The following is an 18,334-nucleotide window of genomic DNA, read 5'->3' on the forward strand; positions in this document are numbered from 1 at the left end:
CTTTTAATGGTGCATTTGTTTAACATTAATAGTTTATGGCGTATTTTTTAATTTTAAAATGTAACCAAATACCACCGCCTACAGATAATGAAGTCTACCGAATGAAAAAAAAGCTAAAATGGAGTGTACTATTGCACTAGAATATAAATAAAAATTCTTTTGATATAGTACTTTGACATTTATCAAGTCGTAATCCTATAATTCAATTTTCCACTTCGGTAAATCAAACAGTAGGAAGTCTAGCGTCGCCTTTTTTATTTCTTTTTTAATTTGTAGATTTCTATTTATCTAATGAAGGCGATAATTAAAATATGACATTCAAATATTTATGTGGTAGGGAGACTGGAAGTCTTTGTCGTAGGTAATACAAAATAACTTCCCCTAGTAGATGCAAGACCTTGTCGTTGATGGGGAAGCTCCTTGTCAGGTGCGCCTTGTGTGGAGGAATCTCCTCTAGCACTTTAGCTCGGCCTAAGAAGCATCTCATTGTCTTGTCCCTGGCTGTAGTGTCGTGGCCAGGGAATTGCACCAAGACATATAACGATGCCGGACGGGGCTACTACTGTCCGTCATACCAAGCACCCTCTACTGACTGTGGTCATGTCTCACGGGTAGAGGGTGTGGGGGGTCTTGGCTTAACCGCCTGGACCAAAAGGAGACAACCTCACCAAAAACCTAACTCCTACAATGGCGGGACCATGTCAAAGGGATGCGTGGCTAGATAGAGGACTAGCCATTACTGGCCTCAACCTTGGGACATCAGGGGGCACCCCATTGTATTTACCCCTTACTTCTGCATGCGGGGCTCTGTAGAAGTGGCCGACTATCCTTAGCGACTCGTGGGAACACTATGAGATCTAGTATTCTAGTATTAAAAACACCACCGGTGACACTGTAGGGAAACCCCTAGCGACAATGGGAACATTACAAATGAAAGTTCCAAGGGACCAAATCCAAAGGAAACTATAGGAGGGGCGACCTACACTTGCTTGGGATCATCCTCCACAAGTGGCACACAAGCTACCACCTTCTCCAGCAAGGGTCGGGAGCCTACCTCTAGACCCAATAACCGACATAAGCTACCGTTCGTCTACCCGGCCTGGGTCAACCAGGCGGGCTAGACGATCCTCTGAGAGTAGGTCTTAGCGGAGCAGAAGCACGGACATACCTCCGACTGCAAGGACTCGCTCCATAGGAAGCAAAAGCAAAAACACTCCTCCGAAAAGGGGAGAGTAAAGAAACCAAGACACAACCTGACTCATCTCCATCAAAGAGCAAGAGAGGGAGCGAGAACCTCTCACCTATTCTCCGTCAGGGATAGAAAAAAGCCTGGATGGAAAGCCGTCCAACACCGAGAGGCAAGCAGGGACGTATCACCAGCTTTGCCGCTATTGCTGGACAAGTGAAAATGGCGGTGCTGCCAAAGGATTTCCCAGAGGTTGCTCTGCCCACCGACCAGCAAACGTCTCTAGAAGAGGCTATACTGGACGAAGTAATGGCGATCGGATCGCAACACAACGATCTACAAAATGTGGGTCAGCTGCGTTGTGCGGGGATACACTTTCGGGCGGGCACGATCCTCATAGATTGTGTATCTCAATAATCGGCGAATTGATTGGTGGAAATCGCACCTAAGCTTAAAAATTGGCAAGGGCCGGAACTGGTTGAACAGTGAAGGGAGAAAGGGGCGGCCATAACGGTCTTTCTGCCGAGGAGCAAGGGGAAAGACACCACCTGCCTGCTGAGCCTTATCCAAAGTCAGAACTTCAATATAAGGACATTGAGTTGGCGAGTCATCAACTCGAGGGAGGAGGGTCATGGTCAGGTCCTCACAATAGGAATTGACCTCAAATCCAAGGAGGCAACAGAGAAAGAGGGACATATCCTCTATTATAGATACGGGACAATACCGGTATCAGGTCTAAGGAGAGACCAAGTTAAAGAGGTGGAGAAAATGGAGACAGATCCTACAGCTTCCACCTCACGAGTTCCTCAGCCGGAGGCAAGCTCCACAACTGTGAAGAGCGGCACGGGGGGCCAAACTCCAACCGTGGAAGGGTGTGTATCCTCGGAGGAAGAACTGTGGTCAGAGGAGGATGGGAAATACCCTGTCCCCTCTACAACAGGGGTATGATGGGTTATAGATTATGTGATAACTCAAGGAAGGGGGGCACAATAGATCTTTAAGGTCGCAGTGATTACCCTCCCCTCTCTTACTCATTCTACATTCTCCATTCTACAATACAAAATAAACTTTAAATGAAATAAGTATATAAGTATATATATAATAGACTCTCCTAAAGTACTTTTTAAGATTTATTTCTCTTCGAAAAAATTGTTCATAACTTTGGAACGAATACAAAATGTTTTTATTTGATCTAGAAACTACAAATCGTCTACTAAAATTTATTTTCTATAAATATTGAAGGATAATGTCATTTTTCCAGATCGTGAAATCACAAGTCCCAATCCGACACTGATGAAAGAAATTATTATTAAAATAAAACAAACAACTGAAGTTTTTTGCAGTAAAAATGATCAAATAATTAGTCCCTACACTCTGACAAACGAATCTGAATCAATGGAGCAACGTTAAGGGGATCACAGTTTTCTAAAAACATGGCCGATTTGATTCATAAAAAATCCAGGAGCACGCGATGAAAATATATAGAAATATTTTCGTTAATTATAGTTACATTTTATGTACTGATTTGCTAAAAATAGTAATATTTGTTAAAACTCGTACACTATTACAATAGTCACAATTCACGGCATAAAATACAAGACAATAACACCCGCCACGAGAGTTTTCAATACTAGTCTATAGTATTTCTAGAAAAAGAAAAGAAGTTTATTTTCGAAGATCCAATTTATATAGAATATTTTTTTGAGGGAAAAAAGCCACCATGGGCACTTGGTAAGACAACCGAAGCGGTGTCAGACTCTTACTGATTAAAACAACCCTCAGAACCTTTATGTATCTCCTTCTGGAACCGCGTTAGCATTACTTCAGAAGGAGGGTCTATGTAGATGTTCTGTTCTATGTAGTTGGTTTGGATCTACCAGATCATACGTTCTCTCTCTCTTCTTTTTTCCATAAGGATTTACTTAACCATTTTGCTTATTTCCTTCCAAAATATTTCTTCTTCAGCATGTTGTCGATTATGTCATCTGGTGTTAGTTTACCCATTTTCTCTTCTACGGCATGTCTAATAAAGCTCCATCTTGCGCAATGGAAAAATGTGTGTTCGACATTGTCAACCAGTTCGCAGTAACGACAAGTATCCGTATCTCTTATATAGAATGTTATAAACTTTATTCTTTCGGCAATAAAAACTATAATTGCGTATGTCTCCAGAAAGAGCACGCCACTGTTATTCAAACATATTACGCCTAGACCAAACAACCATCGTTCTACGCCCCTGGCGTCAAAAGAAGTATGTAACGGACAACTGGAACGTGTCTGAGCCCCGAATATTTTCGAGTATTTATTTTTGGAATGTCGAAATAATCGGCATTGGAAGCCTTCCGACTCCGCTGCCGTATTAATATTAATGGGGATTACTTACGGTTTGTAGGTTTTTCTTTCATGTCGCAGACAGACTGGGTCGCTTACTTTTAATTAACTGAACCGAGTTATAGTTCGACGGAGAAATATTTCGAAAAATTCGTTGCAGGAGAAATATTTTTCATTTACTGTCTCATACAGTAGTAGTGGTAGACAGAAAAATAATTCTAATAAATAATACAACACTAGCTAACTAAGTTGGGACAACTAATACACAGCTCAAGATCTCTACTACCAGAAATCAACAGAAGAATTAAGTTAGCATGGAGTACTTATGGGAAGAACCTCAATCATATTCAAATGTAGTCTGCCACTTTATCTAATGAAGAAAACATTCGACCAATGTGCACTACCAGTTATGACCTATGCGTGCGAAACCTGTACACTTAACACCGACATCATAAGGAAACTTCAGGTCACACAATGCTCAATGGAACGAAATATGCTGGGAATAACCAAGAGAGACCGTAAAAGAATAGAGTGGATATGACAAAAGTCAATGTAATGGATGTCATCCACAGAGTTTCAATCCCTCACAGAGCTTAAATCCCTCAAGTGGTTGGCAGGATACTTGGCATGAAGGACGGACAACAGATTGACCACAAAAATGAGGAATTAAGAGACCTAGAAGAAAACCAAACCTAAGATGGAACCATGATATTAGAAAATTAGCAGGGATAACTTGGACCCGAATAGCCAACAATAGACAACAACCTAGGAGGCGACACACTGAAAAAAATATTGTTCATAATATTAATGAACATTGATTATTAACTGTTGTTTCATTGGGACAATGATTTTTTTCATTATATTAATGATTTGAATACAATTTCATCAATATAATGAAAATCTGGTTATGAAATTAATGTAAGATTTTCAATAATATAAAGAACGCGTTCATTGTCGCAATGAATGCGTTCTTTATTTTAATGCTGAAACTTTAATGAACACATATTCATTACATAATGTACTAAATCATTGATTAATGAGTTGTACATTGTGACAATGAACAATGTTATTAATACAAGGAACACACATTACGCGGTTATTCGGTTATTAATATCAATTCGGTTATATAAATATTAGGACTTAAATGGTGGCCATCTTGATCGGTTACTTGGGCACTTTAATAATGTCTGTGTGATTGTGTTACTCAGTGAGGCGTTAGTTTCATTAGAGCGGTAAGTGCTTCAATATTTTAAATATTTGTAATAAAAGTCCTATCGTATTGTAGTTAATTTGTTGTGTTGTCAAATCAAATTCCGCTGTGTGAGAACTCTGGTGCCGGTATTCATTAAAACAGCGGTTTCCAAATATGTTTCAGAAGATACAAATCAAAAAGAAGAAAAACATAGTAACATGTCGAGGCATGAAACTGATTATGGTAAATTCCAATGTTCTTTTAATATTAGGCATTTTAATTATTTTGTTATACGCATTTATACGTCGCTTTTTAGAACCGGAACAAGATGCTGAGACCTACCTTCAAGCCGTCAGATAATTTAACATCGGACCCACTTGATGCGACTTGGAAGGCCTGTTGCAAATTCGTCTAGACGTTATCAAGTCTAACAATACAGCTAATATACTGAAGAAATGGTCCTTTTATAGAAATCGCTCAGGATATCGACTGGTAAATTAATTTTTTTTATTATAATTTACCTTAAAATTAATAATAACATTACTATTCTCTTCGTCGATTCGATTTTTTTTAATTTTTAACTTGTATATGCTATATCAAGTTTGAATAAATTATTATTAGTTTATTGCACTTGTTTTTTATTGCCCTATAATGGAAAAAATTAGTGTGCTCGTAAGTAAGTCTGCACTATTGGTAATTTTGTTACCTTTGTAGCTAAGGGCTTGTTCAAATGGAAATCTATTTCTAGTAGAATTATTTGAGGTAGTTGGCTGGGAAATGACTATCAACGACATTTCCCATATAATTCTACATATAAAATGACAGCGATCTTCATCATCGATTATACGGTATAACAAGAGTTACTAATAGTGTCGACTTTTAAATATACATAGAACTAAACAGGTTATGAAATTATTTCATTGTATTAATGATACGGTTCATTAATAAAGGATTTAGGTACATTATATTAATGAAATCTGTTCATTGTATCAATGAATGTGTTCTTCAAATTAATGAACATAGTTCATTGATTTAATGAACTTAAAGTTCATAGAGTTAATGAATTACTTTTCATTGTGCCAATGAAATCGTTCATCGGCTCAAAATTAATGATTTAATTCATTATATTAATGAAATTTTTCATTATATTTATGTCGACTTTTGGTTCAGTGCACCCTAATTGGAAATAATTGAATAAGCTAGTGTGGTACTAGAAAAATCATCATTTATTCTATGCTTCTCTTGTATATTCCCCTTTGTACTGCCCCCATGCCCCCACGATGTTATGCTGTTTGATACCATTTTCTTCCTGTTTGTCCTCTAATATCGAATTAGTAGCTATTTCGTTGCAACACTTCATTGATTTTTACCCCTCTGGGGGATACACTGTGCTATTTTGGTAGTGTATCTTCCTTTGGTCTTGGATTCTACGTGAAAAGCTTTACGGACCTGTTTTCACCTTTTCAATATGTTATAATATATTCTTGTATTTCAGGAACTAAGAGAGCTAGGACAAATCTATGTAAACCACCTTTAGTTTAATAAAAAATGGCATAGTGATGTGAAAACCCTATATCTACTCATAAACGAGAAAAACCATAAAACACACGAAAATGGGACACCCTGTACATGTGAAAACTGACACATCACAAGTAAATACGAGGGGTTGCTACTCTATACAGAGCGTGAAACTATACGAATAAAAAGTTACCGGACACATCCTGTACATAGAATTAAGCCAATAAATTGAAAAAAAACTATTAAACACCGATTTCACCGAATAATACTGTAGGTACCCGTCTATTAATTACCAAAATCAAACAAATCTAGCTAAAACGCCTAATTCTAGGCCATCAAAACAAGCGCATACTGGCCTATCCATTAGCGGCGCATTTCGGAAATTTAGTTGGTCTAAAACCGGCGATGATTCCGTTTAACACGTTTTTTAATTATTTAGATTACTTAGTATTACCCGGTTACTGAATATGCACACAGCTAATGCCGAAGCCGATCCTAATTGAAGTCAGAGGCGGCTCGTGCCGGTAAAATGTAGACTCGAAGAGCTGCTAAAAATCCGTCATATACAGGGTGTTTCAAAAAACATGTGCCATCTCTCGTGGGGAGATCAAGATCTTCAAAGCCCGTAATCATAAATTACTTTCGCTAATTTTGGATTTCTTGTTCTTTCCTTGTAATGTGTGTAACAAAGAAAGCCAAAATGTGGCCAGAAAGTGATGGTAATGAACACTATTTTAACCCTGGTACCTTACCAGAACCTAGTGAAACTGTAGAAAGAGCAGAAGCAAAAGAAATCAGAGTAGACAAGTAAAAGAAATAGAAGAACAATGAAAATGGAAGAGGATTGGAATGAATGGGAACTGTTGAATGTGAATTCACCCTAATTTGCACATTAAACAATCTTTTTTAAATTTAATCATTGCCTTGTAATATTAATTGCAGTACAATATATAAAAACAGGGTTCAAAAAGTCAATAAAATTAATAAAAAAACTATTAACAAGTATAATAATAACAAAATAATATTTCATAGAAACAGATTAAAACTATACATGAATAATGGGAATGAATTCGATTATGTACTTCAAGAATCACCGCCACTGGTGTAAGTACATGGATATATAGACGTCACAGAACGGGTCTACTAGATGACCCAAAAATACACATTTTCGAGTAGAATAGGCGGCGTGGATTATTGAAAGAACAAATTAAAAACAAATACAGAAATAACTAGTACCGTTGGCGATAGGTGGTTCTAGAAAAGTTTTGAGAATATCAGCTTTAACATATAGTAGCTTTAACATGCTTTTGGAAGTATAACTCAACAAATGCCTCTTAATGTGAAAAGATCTTTTGAAAAAAGAATTATTTTATACAGTGAACAAGAGGGGAAGTATTTTGAGCATTTGATATCATCTAATTAATTTTTGCTATATAATTATAAGTTTACATATGGGATTGTGATTCTGTAATAATTAAAATATGTTGCAAACTTGTACCTCTTTATTAACGTTGAGTATTTTACATCTGCATCCTTTGATTTTTCTTAAATCAACGTTAGGTATATCAGAGCCACCTAGATTTTTTCAAATAATAAAGATCTACTGACAAATCATAAAAATGAAAATATTTAGGAAAATCTTTGTCAGAGGGGTAAACATCCTTAATAGGTATTTTGAAGAGACTCAACTGAATATAGGAATAATATACTGAGTGTTCCATTTAAAATAAAAGAGGGCCAAATCTCCGTACGAATTCGCATCCAATGTAATGGCTGTCTTAATATGAAATGTTGAATTTTATTTTTTTCGAATTTTAATTTTCAACATTATAATATATTTTTTATAACTGTATTTCAACTAATTAATAAGCGATTAAACCGTACTTTTAATGTTAAACTACTTTAATATTGAAATGAAGCATTTAAAATGGACGAATTCGACTTTCTACTTTTATCTATGCGATTTGCCGATGATATATGAATTTGTTGCTAATTTAATTTATACTTCTAGACGAGTGGAAACGAGGTTATGGTCGTATGATTGTAGTTTATGGGCTATTAAAACAAAAAAATGGCAAAATTTTGAATAAAAATGAATCTACGATTTGGTTTTATAAGTAGGCAAGATAATTAGTAAAAATACTCTCTTTATTCGTTAGTATGTGTTTTTTTTCTTGTAATTTTTAAATGGTAAATTTATTAATTCTTGTAATAAATAAATTTTTAAAATTAACAATAAAAAAGTAGCATTTTAAACCTAGAGTGTCATGGCTCTGTTAAAACTACAAATGTTTAATAAAGGAGTAAAAGACCATACCATAACGTGGTATACTGATCCTTCCAAAACCAAAGCAGGGACAGGGATAGGAGTATTTAAAAAAAACTAAATACTCCGAACCAATGGGCACCTACCCAGGTATCCTTCAGGCAAAAATCTACGCTATCGAAAGATGCGTACAATTTATCTTAGATAGGAAGTATCAAAAACAGGAAATAACCATCTTATCCGATAGTCAAGCAGCACTAAATGCGATCAACTCAGTAACTATCGATTCGAAGTTGGTCAAAGAATGCCTAGAGAAGCTCAACAAATTAGGCAAAGAAAATAAAGTCTTCCTACTCTGAGTGCCTGCTCACCAAGAAATAGAAGGCAATGAAAAAGCAAATGATCTAGCTAGAAAAGGAGCGAACACTCCTCTAACTGGACCAGAACAGTTCTGTTTTCCAAACGGGAACCAACTGATAGCGGAACTGAAGAATCTGGAAGACTCCATCCGTAACTTGGAATGGGTGTCCTCCAACAGTCTAAGACACTCGAAAAAATTCCTCAGAACTTACGACCGAGAAAAATCAAAGGTATTCCTTGATTTAAGTAAAAACAATCTTCGGATTGTCACGGGGTTTCTACAGAATACTCTCAACGAATACCTCAGTAGGCTGAAGCTGAGAAACAACGGCGAATGCAGATTCTGCGGGGAAAATGGGGAAACACCAGAACACCTTATCACTGAGTGCGCCGAGACAAGGACCGTTCGTGCCATGAACTTTGGTACGGCTGATGTCGAGGATGTAGAGCTGGCCTCTGTGGAACCGTCTCAGATACTGGCTTTTGTTAAAGCCCTGAGACTGTATGATGAGTTATAGTGTTGCACAGGAGTCTTGAAGAAGTCGTGCAAGACCAAGACTCTTGCAAGAAATTCAAGACAAGACTTTTGTATGTATTTCTTGTCTTGAATTTCAAGACAAGACAAGACTTTAATATGCAAGAAATTTCAAGAGTCTTGCAAGATTTCTTGAAAGTTAGAAATAATAAATTTTTTTAAGTGATAATTAGGTCCTTGCGCAAGTTATGCCGGGTTGTGCAACCAACATTTACATAGTCGTAATCACAATCATAGTCATAATCATAAAAGTTAAACTATCCACTTCTTATAAACCTGTTGACATCTACCATGAACTTAGCCTTTAATTATGTTACCCAACTTCACTGGTACCAAGACTCTTGCAATTATGATTATGAAAATGTTCTATAAACGCACATTAAAATTGCGTTGTGATTATGAAGATGATTATGACTGATTATGATTAAGACATATGCAAATGTTATATAAACCTGGCATTAATATTGACCAGTGTTATTTTTTTTTCTATCATAGCCAGTGTTTTAGAGTTCAGAATGAAGTAAAATAACCTTACTTATTCTTATTCAGCTTAACCTTACTTATTCTTATTCAGCTTTTATTTGGTAATGGCTCCTGTTTCGTCAAACGGGCGAGTTGGCATACTTCGTTTGCGGTCCGTTAAGATTTTTTTTGCTAAAATTAGCATCGTTGTTGTTCATTTTTCCGTATTACATTTTGTATACGACGCTTTCTATGAAATAACATATAGAAATATTATTACCTTTTTGTTAGAATGTAAAATTTTTCAAAACAATAAATTTCAAGAGTCTTGCAAGACAAGACTTTGCCATTCAAGAAATCTGCAAGACAAGACTTTGAAAATTTCTTGTCTTGAATTTCAAGACAAGACAAGAAATTGATTTTCAAGACAAGAATTCTTGTCTTGTGCAACACTAATGAGTTATAACTCGTTAAATAACTCAAGAAAGGGGAACACACAATAGATCTGTAAGGTCGCGGTGATTAAGTCGCGGTCTTTCCCTGGCCAGTTAAAAGATGCCCAAATCGTATTTTTAAATAAAATCAAACTTTTTTAACTCAATTTTTTCAAATGGAACGATGGTGTTTTATTAGCATATTTAGAAAAAGCATATTTTTACTACAACCAAATACCTGCATGGTATTTCGAGTAAAATCGTCGTTATATTTATTGTCGTGGCACTCTAGATTGAACAAGGTACTGTTATGATTGAATTCAATTTTTTTACATCATAGTCTGTTTAAAGAGAAAGATCACTACGTTGAGAAAGAGAATGAATGACATTACACTTGTCACCCGATAGATTTAATCTTTGCATTCATTAGCATTTAGAGTAGCGATAATAGGTATAGAAAATTTCAGTGTATTAGTGTATATTTGCATGCAGAACGTGAAACTTTTTGACATAATGTTTTTCAAGAGATATAAGATATAATAATAATTGCTTGTCGAATATCAGTTATTTAATAAAATGTCTTAGTTTTTATTATAATTATATAACCATATAGAAGGTAGCTCAGGTAGACACAGCTCAGGAACGTCAGACGACATAGGAGCTTGAATGGAAAAGTAGAGCTTTCACAGGAAACCTATCTAATCCAATAAAATTGTCATTTGAAAAAAAAATTACGGGCAAGCTGATTTTTTCAGTTTGTCAGCGACTGTCTTCTTAGTGTAAAATAAACAAAGTCGGAAATTTTCCCCTTGCGGTTTTTGAGCAATAGGGGTGTTTTTTTTAAACTTTTTTTAAAACTTTTCTACAACAAAATAATTAGAGCAAATTGTACATAAGAACATTATAAGTTCGCCTAATGATTTTTTTTATAAGTTTATTATTTCCGGACTTAGCGGCCGTTTCATGAGCTCTTAGGGGTGGTCCAGTTCATGAACAAATTGGGGTAGTTTCATAATTTTTATTTTTTCATTTTTTTTGTCTTTGTAGCCCCTACCCACACTTGCATTTAGAAGAGTTACCAGTCCTTTTCTCTGAACTTCCACAATTTCAGCAACATTCAATAATTTCTTGCAAATAAAACACGAATCCATTTTCCAATAGCACTTATGAATTTCTTGAAAAAAAAAGGTATTTAAAGCTACCACCACTTGTTCATGATCTGGGCGCTATATTCAAAAATAGCCAAGTTACAAAAAAAGTTCATAAGGCAAAGGTATATGTACTCTTATTTTGAACAAGTTTCCTAGGGTGAATTTGCTGAAAAAAGAGTAACATTGAAAACTACCCTAATTTTTTCATGAACTGGACGCTATCTCCAAAAATAATCAATCTAAAAAAATGCATGAGGAAAAGTTGCTTGTCCATTTATTATGAACAACTTTCATACGGGTCAATTTGCTGTAAAACAAACTTTTTGAAAACCACCTAAAACGGCGGCCAAGTCCGGAAATAATAAACTTATAAAAAAAATAATTAGGCGAACTTATAGAGAATGTTCTTATGTACAATTTGCGCTTAATTATATTGTTGTAGTACAGTTTTAAAAAAACCACCCCTATTGCTCAAAAACCGCAAGGGGAAAATTTTCGATTTTGTTAATTTTACACTCAGAAGACAGTCGCTGACAAACTCTGAAAAAATCAGCTTGCCCGTAATTTTTTTATTTTCACTCTCTATACGGCGATACAATTTATGTAAAAGTAACAGTCAAATAGGCCAATAGCCAAATCAAGAAATATAATCTAGTCTAACTTAAGTAAATACTACTACATTATTAAAGTATATAGAGCGATCAAAATAATCTTATGCTCATTATAACCACTCCATAGATTTTAAGAACTCTTGAAATCCAAAACTTCTTTTTATTTACCTTAATAAACTCTCCATGTCTTTCTTTTGAACATCCCTAAGGATAACGATGGGATGCTGGCAAGGGTTGGCCTTGAGTGTCTGGTGCAGGTAGGACTGCACGCCGACAGCACCACCTTGTGAGCAGTGAAGGAACAGCCATCGCACGCCAAAGTGACGTCCACAAAATCCTCCTGAAAAGCAGATTTTTAAAAAATAATTATTAATATTTTCAGAACAAAGTAAATAGATTTTTAGATTCTTACAATAAAGAATTTAAACATTGAGACTATAATAATATATTTTTTCTCCATAGCAACTGTTAAAATTGCCTTATAACTATCAAAAATAGTAGATAAAATAGTACTTTAACCGCAAGGGTACATTAAATGATACTTTAACAGCGAGGATAGGTTAAAAACTATATTTCTTCTCTGACGTTTTTTAATTGCTTCCATTTTTAAAAATTGTTGTATTCTTTTCATAAGTTATTCGGACATTTGAAGTAGTTTGGATATAGCGTTTGTCGCCTCAGCCTGAATATCTGTTGGTAATTTACTTATTTCGTTTTGAAAGCCATTTGTCGCCCAATTCAATCAGCAATCGACACGAAAGAGAATTAAAAAATATTGACTCAAAACTGACAACTAAAGAGACAGCTTTATTTATTTGTCAAATTACATAGAAACCAACGCCAACCCAGCACAATATTTTTTCTACTCGTAATAAATTCCTTGAAATAATAATGTCTGAATATTTTTTAAAACGTAACTCGCTATGGAAAAAAATATTGTTTTATACACGACGATAAAATACCATTTTATCGTCTTGTATAAAAAATAACTATGAATAATAAAAATTAGACATTCAAAAATGTACAATACAGTAAAAAATGCTACATTTTTAAAACTTCCACAAGAATTCCTGTTATTTATTTGGAGAATATTTCTGTGCTATAGTGCTATAATATCAAGTGTCTTTTACTGCTTGCATCAAAAAAAAAATAAAATTTAATAGAATACTGTCTGCATTTTTCATTTCGGCCAAAAGATCCATTGGAGATGATTACTATGACCAGCTCGCAAAAAACAATGAACGAGAACAATAACATTTAGTGGTTACTTCAAAAAGATTAATGATGTTAGATGAACTTGGCGATAAAAAACCAAAGGTATCGCCTTATTTATCACATTCTCAGTAAACAGATCAGAAAAACGAAACGATTTCAAACTGAAATATATTTTTTTGGTTTTTGAGTTAGATTTATTAACATATTTATGAAGAGTAATTTGTTGTAATATGAGTAGTATCTGTCTTATTTTTAACTCGGTAGAATGTAAGAAGTCTTTCCATAATAATGTTTTTATTAAACAACTATGTACCCGCGACTTCGTTCGCGTCGAATTAATCATTTGTAATGGTGATGATAAAGCAAAGCAAAAATTTCCATTAACATACAAACTGGATAAATTTTTCTCATATTTATGTCAGCATGAGAAAAAAACAATATGGCCGATATTATTATATGAACTTGGTAATATTTGAGAGGTAGTTTCATCTTGTTGGAATTTGACTTTCAAACTTAAAAAAATTTTTTGCCAAAAATTTTTACTTTTTGCTTTTTATCAAGCAGTTTCAGCAGAATCGTGGTTAATCAATTCACCCAACTTTTGGAGCAGCCTGTATGATTTCTTAAAAAATTCAAAATATGTAAAAAACAATGTAAATTGTGCGTGTCCAAGTTGTTTTCCCGAAAGACTAACCGTTTTTTAAATAACAAATATTGTAATATTTGGGGGGCGTTTTCACCCTCTTGGAACTGGAATTTCGAAAAATCCATTCTTATCGAACCTCTACACCCTAGAATCATCCTGTATGCCAAAATTGAGCTTCTGACGTTGAGTGGTTTGAGCAGGATCGTGATTAATCAGGTGAGTCAGTCACTTAAGGATTTTATTATTTATTAGTATAGATTATTGGCTGTACTTAAACTGCCGTTAAACGGTAGCTTACTAAAATGCCGTTAATAGGTATGACGTCGTTAATGTGACGCACTTGACGGCTTTATGAAATATAGGAATTTTATAAGGACTAACCAACGCTATCCACCCCACCAACTTAACCAACGCAACTAACCTCGACACTGATAAAAAATATAAAAAAACAAATATAAATTAGTAAAAATCAACCAACCCCACCAAATAACCAACTAATCAATGAATTAACACCCTCCAAATAACCACGCTAACCAACCCGCCAAATAACTAAACCAATCCAACTAAAAAGAGTGAAACCAATGCAATAAGATCACCGCTATAAAGCAAAAAAATATAAAAAGTCTTGGTCGGCATGGAGATTTGAACCACGGATCATTCGCTTACGAAGCGATAGCCTCAGCCACTGACCCACAGGTGCTCTTGCAGAATGCTTAAGGCTAGGCATTACTTTCCGCCGACATGAACGACGTCACAATATCTATTAACGGCATTTTAGTAGGCTACCGTTTAACGGCTGTTTAAGTACATCGTAGATTATTTATAAAGGTTATTCAACTTTTTAGCTAAAAAAACATTTTGGCCTTACAAAGAACAAACCCATAAGAAGGACATTACAGATAATTTTTTTTGTTGTAATTTCATTCTAAAACGCATTGGCAAACTTATTTGTTAATTGGCAACTAATTAATTTAATTTCTAAATAATTTCCATTAATATATTCTTAGTTATACGATTGTGTTCAAAAAATGTTCGTTGAGTTTTTTCAAGAAATTTATAATATGTTAAGCATTTAATTTTTCGTTTAAATGAAAGAGCTTTTTATGTAGTTTTAGTAAAAGCGGATATTTTAATTATTACAACTATAGTTTTAAGTTGAACGACTGATTTGGGGCCCTAGTCGTTGCAAGGCCGTTTGGAAGAGCTTAATAAAAGTAAGTTTAATAAAGGTAGTGATTACATCTAGAATAAAAAAAGTAATGTATATTTTACACAATAAAAGAAAGTGTTAATTAATGTTTTATTGTAAAACAGTTTGTAAACTATTGCAATTTTAAAGCTACCTATTTCACTAAAAATATAAATATAAAAAATATCTGTTTTTATTACTCTGATCCCTGTAAAAAAACCAGTCATGTACAGGCTACAGTATTATTGATTACCGTCTGTCATCGCTTGTCACAATATTTGAAGATGTTGGAACGCACGTAGCCGGTGAAATGTCTCGCGGATTTGATAAATCAAAAAAGAATCAGGAACGTGAGTCAGGCCGGCCTTCAGAAGAAATGCGACCTCTTCAGATATAAATGGAATTTAATGTTAGATGGTTAGATGGTGGCATTTGAGCCTGTTTTATTATAATATATAGAGAAGAAAATTTGAATCATGAATTACTGGGAATCTTTTTGATTCTCAGTATTGAAGATATAGATAAACTATTAACAAAGACTCATAAAAAGGTATTAAAGAATTTTAATAACTAAATTTTCATCCCCCATAATTTTTCTATTGTACCGGATGTTCTACTAAAAATAGCTCTCGGCTGTATCTCGTAAAGTATTAGCAGTAGAGCCTGCGAAAAACAAATATTTATGACTAAAGGTTGATTCTCACTGTAACTTCCGTTTCCATTCCATATCCGTTCCGTATTTTTGATTGTATTGACGCTGTACGTAAGCTTCCGTTCCGTATTCCGTTCCATATTGTTTATTGTACAATTTATATCATTACGAAAAAGTTTTATTTTAAAAATTTGTATCTTCTGGAAAAGGTAATAGATTTAATTAAGAGGTGAAAAAATAAATAAATATCAGCAGAATCTTCACAGAGCTGGTACAAATGTAAGAATTTGACAACGCTTTTCCGATGTTTCAGTCCGTCCACCAAAAATAATGTATGGAAGAAAAGGATATGGAACGAAAGAGAAATGGATAGAGTGCATTTTCCTATTCATTTACATGATATAATATTTTATGTAAACGGAAGGCAAACGGAAGGTAGCTGATACGGAAGGTATAGTGAGAATCAACCTTAATGTGGCCATGAAAAATTGTTGGAAATTATTTTCCTCTGCTAGACTGCGCTACTGCTATGACAAATAAGAATTTGTTGGTTACCATTTTACCCTATTTCTTAAAATAACGTGGTGAGGGAAGGTTAGATCTGTTTTAATGTAAATAATAACTCTGGACTGCGTAATCGGAATCCATCAAACTAGGGATGGTTTAAAAGGGCGTTCCTTACGCTATACAGGGTGGTCCGAACTGTATTCCGGAAACTTCTCATATTGCATATGCTGCATATAAAATTAAGTAAAAAAGGTCGTATAAATGTATGTCCTGAAATGCTGAGTTTCGGAGATACAGGGTGTAGAAGTTTGATTTTTATTTCGATTTTTTTCCAAATAATTTCTGAAGTAACTTCAATATTTGGATGAAAATTGGTGTCTGGGAGTTCTTTGACACGAGAAATTTGACTTTGATGTCAATATGACTCCTATTTGTAAGGGGCGCAACCTACATGTATTTTAACTGCTTTAAAGATTAATAACTTTTCGTCCTTACCTGTATAAAACTAGTGAGTAAAAAAATATACATTTACAACATTTTTTACGTAAAAAAGGTCCCTTGGTAAAATTCGCTATGAGTAATGATCCTTGAGATATTTGAAATCGGAATTATCAATACCTGTCATCATTGACATAAATTAAACATGTCGACCAAATAGTTATTAGACTGAAATAATAAATTTGAAATGTTTTTGTACCAAAAGTTGAACAGAAACTATTTTATCATATTTTTTTCGCAGAAAAAAATAAGATTAATAAAAGATGATAATTTCTCAAATTTATTATTTCAGTCAAATAACTATCTGCTCAACGTGTTTATTTTTTTGTCAGTAATGACATGTATTATATCATATTTTTTCCAAGAGACATTTTTTACATAAAAAGTCACAGAAATGTATATTTTTTCACTCAGTAGTTTTATACAGGTACGGACGAAAAGTTATTACTCTTTAAAACAGTTAAAATACATGTAGGTGGCGCCTCCTGCAAATATAGCAGTCATATTGACATGAAAATTAAATTTTTCATGTCTTTCAAAACTCCCAGACACCAATTTTCATCCAAATATTGACGAAATTATTTGGAAAAAATAGAAATAAAAATGAAATTTCTACACCCTGTATCTCCGAAACTAAGCATTTTAGGACATATATTTATACGAACTTTTTTACTTATTTTTATCTGCAGAATATGCTGCCGAAGTTTCCGGAAGACAGTTCGGACCACCCTGTATACATTTGACAGTAGACGCTAGGGACGCTGTTTTACAATTTAACAAACATTGCGCGTTTTTTTTTAATACAATAGTATTTGTAATTTTAGCTAGTATTAAAGAGGAATAAAAGCTTAAAAAATATCATCTTGATATTTTTTTTAAACCAAAGATATTAGCAAAAATATAATAGATACGAAAAAATAAGCCCTTAACTATGTACCTTATTTTTATAACTCGGTATCAGTAGCCGTCTTGATTATGACCCATTTTGATAAAATATAAAATAGAAACGACTAATTTATTCTAATATCGATAATATACCAGAATATCTTAATACCAGATGTATTAATATCAAATAATAAAGATGCTAATGACAGTGAACAAAAAACGACGCGTCATGGTAAGCTTTGGAAAAAAGCGTCTACTGAAGTAATAGACTAAACGTCAAAGTGTTATTAGGTCAACATTTCATCTTATTGATTATTGATTAAGTCGGTTCAGAACGTTCTACGACGTTTTCCGACACCTAACCTCCACTCTTTTCTATTTAGCCAGAGATCATCAGGTATTTCTCTATTTTCTAGTTCTTTATCCACACTCTCCCTCCAGCTTCGTCGCGGCCTTCCTCTTTTATTTCTGCCTCGAGGTGTCCGCAGTAAAATTTGTTTTGGTATTTTGTGATCGGGCATTCGTTGCACATGACCAAACCATATGAGTTGTTTTGTTCTTATGTCGTCCACAATTGTGTGTTCTGCTCCCATAATCTCCCTTACTCTGTTGTTGGTTATTTGTTCTCTTTTTGATTTTCCAGCAGATCTCCTCCAGTAATCCATTTCGGTCGCTAATAGCATGTTCTCTGTTCTG

At 34.3% G+C, this 18,334-nt stretch overlaps 1 protein-coding gene across 1 annotated transcript in view; it reads right to left on the minus strand.

Moving 5' to 3' along the window:
• LOC115881104 (protein abrupt-like) overlaps window positions 1–18,321 on the minus strand; it is a 64,670-nt gene extending 46,349 nt beyond the window's left edge. The window contains 3 exon segments of the mRNA XM_030898487.1: window positions 12,215–12,308; window positions 12,311–12,386; window positions 18,244–18,321. Of these exon segments, the coding sequence (XP_030754347.1) occupies window positions 12,215–12,308; window positions 12,311–12,386; window positions 18,244–18,321 (248 nt within the window).
• Window positions 18,322–18,334: the final 13 nt, after the last annotated feature.

This window comes from Sitophilus oryzae, unplaced genomic scaffold (genome assembly GCF_002938485.1).
Source record: "Sitophilus oryzae breed Bouriz unplaced genomic scaffold, Soryzae_2.0 scaffold_1107_pilon_pilon, whole genome shotgun sequence".
NCBI classification, from domain to species: domain Eukaryota; kingdom Metazoa; phylum Arthropoda; class Insecta; order Coleoptera; family Curculionidae; genus Sitophilus; species Sitophilus oryzae.